The sequence below is a fragment of the Solanum dulcamara genome, chromosome 6 (genome assembly GCF_947179165.1).
Source record: "Solanum dulcamara chromosome 6, daSolDulc1.2, whole genome shotgun sequence".
Classification (NCBI taxonomy): domain Eukaryota; kingdom Viridiplantae; phylum Streptophyta; class Magnoliopsida; order Solanales; family Solanaceae; genus Solanum; species Solanum dulcamara.
This window is the reverse complement of record NC_077242.1, coordinates 16,528,253-16,536,334: the sequence shown is the minus strand read 5'-3', so window position 1 is coordinate 16,536,334 and position 8,082 is coordinate 16,528,253. Positions and strand designations below refer to the sequence as shown.

Here is an 8,082-nt window from a genome sequence, read left to right as displayed (position 1 = left end):
CAAATAAATAGGTGGAAGAGTAATTAAATTTTCTTTCTTTTTTCTGGTGTGGTAATCAGAGCCTATTTAATGACGAGGAAATCTACGTATTCAAATTGGTAACCTCAAATTCAATGCACCACAAGTTTCTCCCAAAAAGTAGCAAACCTTCCGTACGTTCAAATTATGTTACTTTTTTTTTTCTTCCTTTTTTCCGTTTCAATTTAAGTGAGTTAATTTAACTTGTGATAAAATTTAAAAAATGAATAAATTTTACATTATAATTTAAAATACTCTAAGTTATAAATATTTATTTGACTATAAAATATATTATTAAAAATAAAATAATATTTTAAAATAAAATTATTATTAAATATAAAAATATATCATCTTTCTTAGAGTTGATTAAAAAAATAAGTAAGTCATATAAATTAGGATAAAGAGACCAATATTTAGTATATATATGTGGGTATTTTACTTAAATTCTATAGTGAAAAAGTTCAATTACAATTTATCCCGACTTTTTTGATAATTATCCGAATTTCTTCTTTTTTCTAGATTTTTGATACATATGAATGAATGATGCTGATACATCGCGATTTGATACATAAATTATTTTTGTGATACATTGACGATTGATTTTTGAAATTTTTACAAATAATTAAAAATATAAAAATATAAAATGTGTAATTTGATAATTTTTTGAGAAAAAAAAAACAATTCTATACCTAAGACTTAAAGAAGACTCAATCCAACACGTATGTTGTGGTTAAGGAGGAAGGAGACGATTATTTTATTTTTGGGAACCCTTGTTGGTTGATGATTATTAAACTGATAAAGATATGTGTCATCGCTGAGTTGGAGTCCTTCTAATCAATTTTTCCTTTTTCTCTTGGCGACTTATATATTACAGCTTCATCTCTTTTTTTTTTCTCCTTATACTTGTGCATGCTTTTATTTTACGGCAGTTTTGATTAGCAATTTATTCCAAGGATCCTATCAAATGGCCAAGATTTCTCGTCTTCTTGGATCTACCGTCAAAGCAGCTATCACCGCCCAGGTTTTGTTTCTTTTCTACCTCTTTTTGTTAAAGACAAACAACTTCTTCTCTCTTTTTTTTTTTGTTGAATCTCCTTTTTGTTCTCTGGCCTCTGTGTTTTTCGCTTTTTAATGAATGGATTTATTTTGAGTTGATGGCGGCGCTACTTTTTCTTTTCTCTTTTTAATTTTCTAGTTATGGTTGGTAGATGTTTGATAGCTTTTTAGTAATATGGTGTTTGATACATAAATTATGTCATAATTAATTTCTACATTATTAATAGCCGGAGAAGCTACCAAAAGACTCCTTATTGAATAGAAATGTAAATACTATACTCAAGTTGACTCTCTTCTTGAAAGAGAAAAGCAAAGAGGGGTTGGGTTACTGGATTCGAAACCTTTGAATCTTTTTTTAAAAAGTTACTGAATTTTAAGTTAATAATTTCGTTTGATCTAAAAGTATTGTGTTTGGCTCCGTAGCCTAAAGCCTCCCCCTCTCTGGTCTTTGTTGCAGCCTAGCTTGCAGGTTAGGGATATAAAAATAGGAGTGTGCCCCCTCTCAATCTTTTCAGTAATATAAAGTTAGCATTTTGGAATTAGAACTGATTTGTTAGGGAATACATACAATTTTGCAGTTTTAATGTTTTTTTTAAGGAGCTGTCCTAAAGTCAAAATGCTTTCTGTTTTTGTTCGTATTCTTTCTTTTAGGCGTTATACTTGGTTGTTATGTTTTTTCATCACTGTTTTCTTCTTTTTTATACCTGAAATTGTTGTACTTGAGCAGAGAGTTTTCCAAAAACAGTCTTTCTACCCTCCCTCTCCGGACACCTTATGGAATTGCACTGAATATGTTGTTGTTGGACTTCTTTTAAGATATTTTCCAGCCTTGTCTTGATCACCTTTCTACCGAGGAATAGTGAAACTAATTGATTTTGACACACAAAACTATCTTGATCAATCTACACAGCATTAAAAGCGATTTCCTCACAAACCCAAAGATCATTAACTCTTTCATGGTGTTTGATTTACCATCTTTTGAACAATCTGTATTTTGGTAATAAAACGTTCAACTATTATATATGGCTCTGACCAATGACTGCCAAAATTGCATTTGGAGCATCACCATCTATTGGTGCACATTTAGATACATTATCCGTCAACGGGCCTTGGCTTTACAAATACAAGAGAAATCATGGAAAAGAATGTCTTACACAAAGGAGTGTTTGATTCAATCATTTTTATAAGAATTTACAGTCTGCACTCTGGAGAGACTCTTATTTCAAATTGTAATAGGGGAAGTGAAGTTTCTTGAGACGCTTTTCTAGTGTTTTTAAGTTCATTTTGTGCTATCATATTTACTTGTTTTTGATAAGGTAAGATTTTATTGACATATAGGGGAAAACCTGGTAAGAGCTGGCATGATAAACTGGACCTAAATATATTTAGTACTATGCACCAGCTATCATGTTGATCTCTTAGACTTGTTCTTAGATGTAAGATTTTGAAGACTAATATTTCCATGAAGCAGCGTTGATTTTGTTTTGCGGTCTGCCATTAAGTTGTTTATGTTCTAATTAATCTGGTTTTGTAGGCTGGTTTCCATGCAAAACGTATTCCAGCAGCTAGCAGTTTACAGGAGCATATAGTTAAAACAACACCGGCAAGATACAATAGTACGCAGGCATGTTTGGAAAATGATATTTCTGGAACTGATAATAAAGGGTAAATTCTGTTTCCCTTTCAAATCGCTGGATCTCTTTTTTTGCCTCCCATTTTTATGGACACTCATTGCTAAATGACATAACATTTCTTCATGAGCACTACTCCATAGTTAGTCATGTGTGGAATATATTTCACTCATTTGACATAAAAGGTGCACCTACAAGCGTAATAGAATTTTGTTAAACAATATATCTCCACTTTTACAGGTTCAGGGGTCATGATATGTTGGCACCCTTCACTGCTGGGTGGCAAAGTACTGATGTGAATCCTTTGATTATAGAGAAGTCTGAGGTTAGATTTATGGCTACTTTTGCTGTCCAACTTGAGAAAACTTTATATATCTTTCGTGATCAACTTTTACAATTTGACATAGGGATGCCATGTCTATGACATGCAAGGGAGGAAGTATCTTGATACTCTAGCTGGTTTGTGGTGCACAGCATTAGGTACTTACAATCCCTTTTATTCTGTTTTTGTGAGTACTTCTAGCTCCAAATACATTAAACATGTATATGTCTTTCATGTATGTTTTTTCTGTTTGGTTAACATCTCCAGTCAGACATTGACACACTTGTGTTCCGACATCTCAGATGTTTTTCTTTCCCAATTTTACTGCATAATTCTTTTCGGTAATGACAATAAGTATTTTACGTCATGATCGTAACATCCAAACAGTTTACTTTAAAATAAAGTTAACTCCATTAATGAAAAAGCTGTTTATCTTCATTTTATTGATAATGTCTGCTATGTTAGCCTGATTTGTTGCATTTAAAATGTGTTGGAAACTATCAGCTTGAACCATATATTGCAAGGTTACCATTGACGGGAACTCGTAGAACTGTTTTGATCTTGGTTAAAGCTGTCTTTCATTATCCAAGTATAAGAAAATAGTTTACAGGCCTCACTGGATTTTAGTTAGTCCAAGAGCTTGTTTGAATTGGCTTTTTTTTAAGTGCTTTTAAGCCAAAATAACTTTTAAGCACTTTCGGAGTGTTTGGGTAAATTAAGAAGCCCTTATAAGCACTTGATTTTAAGCTAAAATGATTTTTTTAAAAAAGCCATAAGTTAGAATTTCTAACTTAGAAGTCAAAAATCAAAAGCCAATCCAAACAGTCTCTAAGTTGGCAAAATTTATGAATTCCAGGTGATAATAGTTCCACACTTCCATTCTGGGGAATGGGTTTTCCATCCTTTCCGGAAATTGTGTTAGGGCAGTAGGGCTATTCATTTTTGAAATGCAGCTCTACTTTTGTTAAATTGCTACAGTTTACTAGATATTCATTTTGAAATTGCATAACTTTTCTCTTGGGGATACTCGACAACAATATATTCATCTGGGAGGCCATTATACCAGTCTACTCAATGTATTAGTTGTAGAAAATTGTCATGCTATTGCTGCAAATAAATTTTCAAAAGAAAATGGGAAGATCTATTGTTGTTGTAAAATTGCAACATGTATGCCATACTTATATCTCTACTGCAGAATGACTCCTTGTTGAACTGTGATAATCTAGTGCATGGTCCAAAAACTGGAGACAGGCCTTAGAACGGCCTTTTGTTTTTTTATGTGATTGCTCAAGTGTATTTAACAGAACAATTTAAAACCTAGACAATGGCTAATTCCTGACAGCTATGAAACTTTGCAATGAGTTTTTATTTATGATGTATCTGGCCGTGTGCAGTGCTTTACCAACTTAAATATTCTTGTAGGGGGAAGCGAGCCTCGCCTGGTTGATGCTGCCACTAAGCAATTGAACACACTGCCATTTTACCATTCATTTTGGAACCGTACAACAAAGCCTTCTTTGGTATGACAAAAACTGAGCAGTATCTTTACATGAAAAAGGAAAGCTAAGTGAGCTAAATTTGGTTTTTCAGTTTTTCTGGATCTCAGGCTGATTGCATTTTCAAATATACAGGATCTTGCGAAGGAGCTTCTTGATATGTTTACTGCAAAGAAAATGGCAAAAGCTTTTTTCACCAATAGTGGATCAGAAGCCAATGATACCCAGGTTTTGCTTATTGCCTTCAAACACTTGATTATATAATCTAGATCTAAGTTCTTTTCTTAAAACACTTGATAATCAATCATCAGAAGAACATTGTTTTTGGGGATAGTGAAAGAGCGGGACATTTTTTATTTTTTTAAAATTGCATGTTTTAGTTCTGCTAGCATCAAATGAAATGAATACAGTAGTTGTTTGAAATTTTCTCTTTTTGTGTAGAAGTTTGATAACAAATATCAGGATATTATGTGAAGAAGTAAACGAGTATAATACGTTGCTTTTTCCCTTGTACTTCAAATGTAGGTAAAGCTGGTTTGGTATTACAACAATGCTCTTGGAAGGCCAAACAAAAAGAAATTTATAGCTCGAGCAAAAGCGTAATCTGTGAATCTCTATTTATTATTTTCTTTTGGTTGTTTTTTTTTTCCTTAGCCTTACTAATGTTTTTGCTCATTCATTGTAACAGATATCATGGTTCAACTCTTATTTCTGCCAGTCTCACTGGGTAATATAATAAACACCATTCAAAATCAAAATCAATGAGATTCATTATTATGCAACAAAGTATCAGTTTGCTAATACTTTCTTTTGTAGTCTTCCTGCATTACATCATAATTTTGATCTTCCTGCTCCATTTGTTCTGCACACCGACTGTCCTCATTATTGGCGTTATCATCTGCCAGGTTGTTACTTATTCTTACTGACTCTTACTTTGCTGCTGTTCTTATGGTGTAATTAACCATTTTCTGTTGAAATGTATATGTCAGGTGAGACAGAGGAGGAGTTCTCTACCAGGTTGGCTAAAAATTTGGAAGATCTTATCCTCAAAGAAGGGCCTGAAACAGTAACTTCCGTCAACTTTAACTCCTGCTACTCAGTATGTGCATTGAGGGTGATTTATTGCTGATTAATTCGTTTTTTCACCTCAGATAGCTGCTTTCATTGCTGAACCAGTCATGGGGGCAGGAGGTGTCATACCTCCTCCAGCTACCTATTTTGATAAGGTAGTTTTCATTGCCTTCTGTCTGTTCCTTTTCATTCTATTAGGAGGAAGCTATATCGCTTTTGCATTACTACTTAGAATGTTGCATGCAATGCTCAATCTAGGATGTAAGAGTTCTTTCTATAGTTTTGGTGCCAAAGAATGAATACAATCAGCTACTTTTTAAGAAACTCTGAAGTTTCGTTCTTTAAGTGCATAACCAAAAGTTTGTTCTTACTGTCATTGTCAAAGAAGGGTGTAACTGGTAACCTCTTTCTTTCTGTAAACCCAAGCATATTTGCATTTGGTTTTGCCAGGAAGTAGAATTGAGGATTAACTGCATATAGAAATTTGTGGGTGGATTGTTGAGAGAAACCATCGTGGTTGGTTCAAAATGCTGTGATCTACGAGAAATCTTGCAGAAACAAGTCCTTTTCTTTTGTTTCTGGCAGTTTTTGCAATTATCTATCTTTAGTTCCTTGAGATTATGCTTATACATAACTGAAACCACGATTTCTCCCTTTCATTTATAGATCCAAGCTGTAGTGAAGAAATATGACATTCTTTTCATTGCGGATGAGGTCATCTGTGCCTTTGGGAGGCTTGGAACAATGTTTGGCTCTGACATGTACAACATCAAACCTGATCTTGTCTCCTTAGCAAAGGTAGATTAAACAACATCTCATCTCAGCTATACCAACTTAAATCTGGATATATAAATTTCTCTTCCTGAATTGTTTTTCAGGCTCTTTCTTCTGCATATATGCCAATTGGAGCTGTCCTTGTAAGCCCTGAAGTTTCTGATGTAATAAATTCCCAAAGCAATAAACTTGGTGAGCATTCTATTTGTTTGATAGCATATCAAATCATTTCCTTAGTCTGTTAGCCGAAGCGCTGAATTTTTTTATGGAACTAGGTTCCTTTTCCCATGGATTCACTTATTCTGGGCATCCTGTTGCATGCGCGGTGGCATTGGAAGCTCTTAAGATCTACAAGTATGTATGCTTGAATTTCCTTCCAGTTGTGGGTTTGTATGAAAATGTGCTTTTCATTCTTTACCCTCATTGCAATTTGCATATGACCTATTACTAGTATGGTTATTTTAGTTTATGATTGCTTAGAACTCTGCATTTTAGTAGATAGACCTTGGGCTTGATAGCTAGTGCTAAAGATCTGAAACTGTTCAAATAATTTCAGGGAAGGGAATATGGTCGAGAGAGTAAATAGACTATCCCCAAAGTTCCAAGAAGGTCTGAAGGCATTTTCTGACAGTCCCATAGTCGGAGAGGTAGAACTCTTATCACTTGTATAAAATGTGATCAAAACTTGCTAAAAGGTTTGGCTATTCATTTGTTTCACTCTTATTTTTCTGTAGATTAGAGGAACTGGATTGATCCTTGCCACAGAGTTTGCAAATAACAAATCTCCTAATGATCCTTTCCCTCCTGAATGGGGTATGTAATTTCTTCATTGGCTTCAACCGGAGGTCACATTAAACTCTTAGCTCATTCAATCTGCTCATTGCTGCTCAGGTATTGGTGCATATTTTGGAGCGCAGTGTCAGAAGAATGGCATGTTGGTACGTGTTGCTGGAGATATCATCATGATGTCTCCTCCATTTGTAGTTACTCCAGAAGAACTTGACGAGGTATGCATATGGCTTGCCATATATATATATATATATGTGTGTGTGTGTTTTTTTCCCGGAAATTGCTTTGAGGCTTCACTTGTATATCGGACGCTTTTGAATTCCTGCTCTATAAGTTTGATAACCAATTTTTGTGAAAATATTTTCCTTTTCTGCAGTTGATTAGCATCTATGGGAAAGCATTGAGGGAAACTGAAAAGAGAGTAGAAGAACTTAAGTCCCGGAAGTAATACTAGTTGACAGCAAGCTTGACGATGGCGAAAAAAAACAAATTTAAGCATAATAAAAAAAATCAAATTATGTGTTGGATATTCTGTAAATGTCCAGAATGAAGTAAGAAATATTATAATTTTTAGTCCAAGTTGCTCCTCTTCTCTTTCATTTTACTTGCAGTATAGTTCCAGCAGTTGACTCATTAATGAAGATGTCTATCCCGTTTACCAATTGTCACCCAAGATTAATGCATTTCAAAATTTTCCAACTTTTAATCTATATGCTTGTAATTATTGTTTTTTTTTTATATGTTCGAGATGGTACGCTGTGCACATTTCTAAAGTTTCTCTGTTAATAACATTTTCTTAAAAGTTACGGGTTTAGACCTTATTTGTTTGCATTTAACGGAGGAGGCCTGAATTTGAATGGTTTAGACATTAGATCATTAGGATTTTAAGCACTTAATTAGTTTGAGTAAGTTCTAATTATTAAGA

General features: G+C 33.9%; 1 protein-coding gene across 2 annotated transcripts; it reads left to right on the top strand.

The window, feature by feature from the left end:
* Positions 1–785: 785 nt before the first annotated feature.
* On the top strand, positions 786–7,880 carry LOC129892374 (gamma aminobutyrate transaminase 1, mitochondrial). 2 transcript variants are annotated; one of them, XM_055967942.1, is made up of 18 exons: positions 786–1,039; positions 2,609–2,739; positions 2,946–3,030; positions 3,113–3,185; positions 4,450–4,547; positions 4,659–4,751; positions 5,049–5,122; positions 5,212–5,250; positions 5,340–5,428; positions 5,513–5,589; positions 5,675–5,749; positions 6,261–6,392; positions 6,473–6,560; positions 6,644–6,722; positions 6,925–7,015; positions 7,103–7,181; positions 7,260–7,375; positions 7,534–7,880. In XM_055967942.1, exons 1-18 carry the CDS (start codon positions 983–985, stop codon positions 7,603–7,605), a joined length of 1,548 nt encoding a protein of 515 aa, XP_055823917.1. In that variant the 5' UTR covers positions 786–982; the 3' UTR covers positions 7,606–7,880. The 2 variants fall into 2 exon arrangements, with proteins under 2 accessions (XP_055823917.1, XP_055823918.1); XM_055967943.1 differs by lacking the exon at positions 786–1,039 and adding an exon at positions 1,810–2,510.
* The last annotated feature ends 202 nt before the right edge of the window (positions 7,881–8,082 follow it).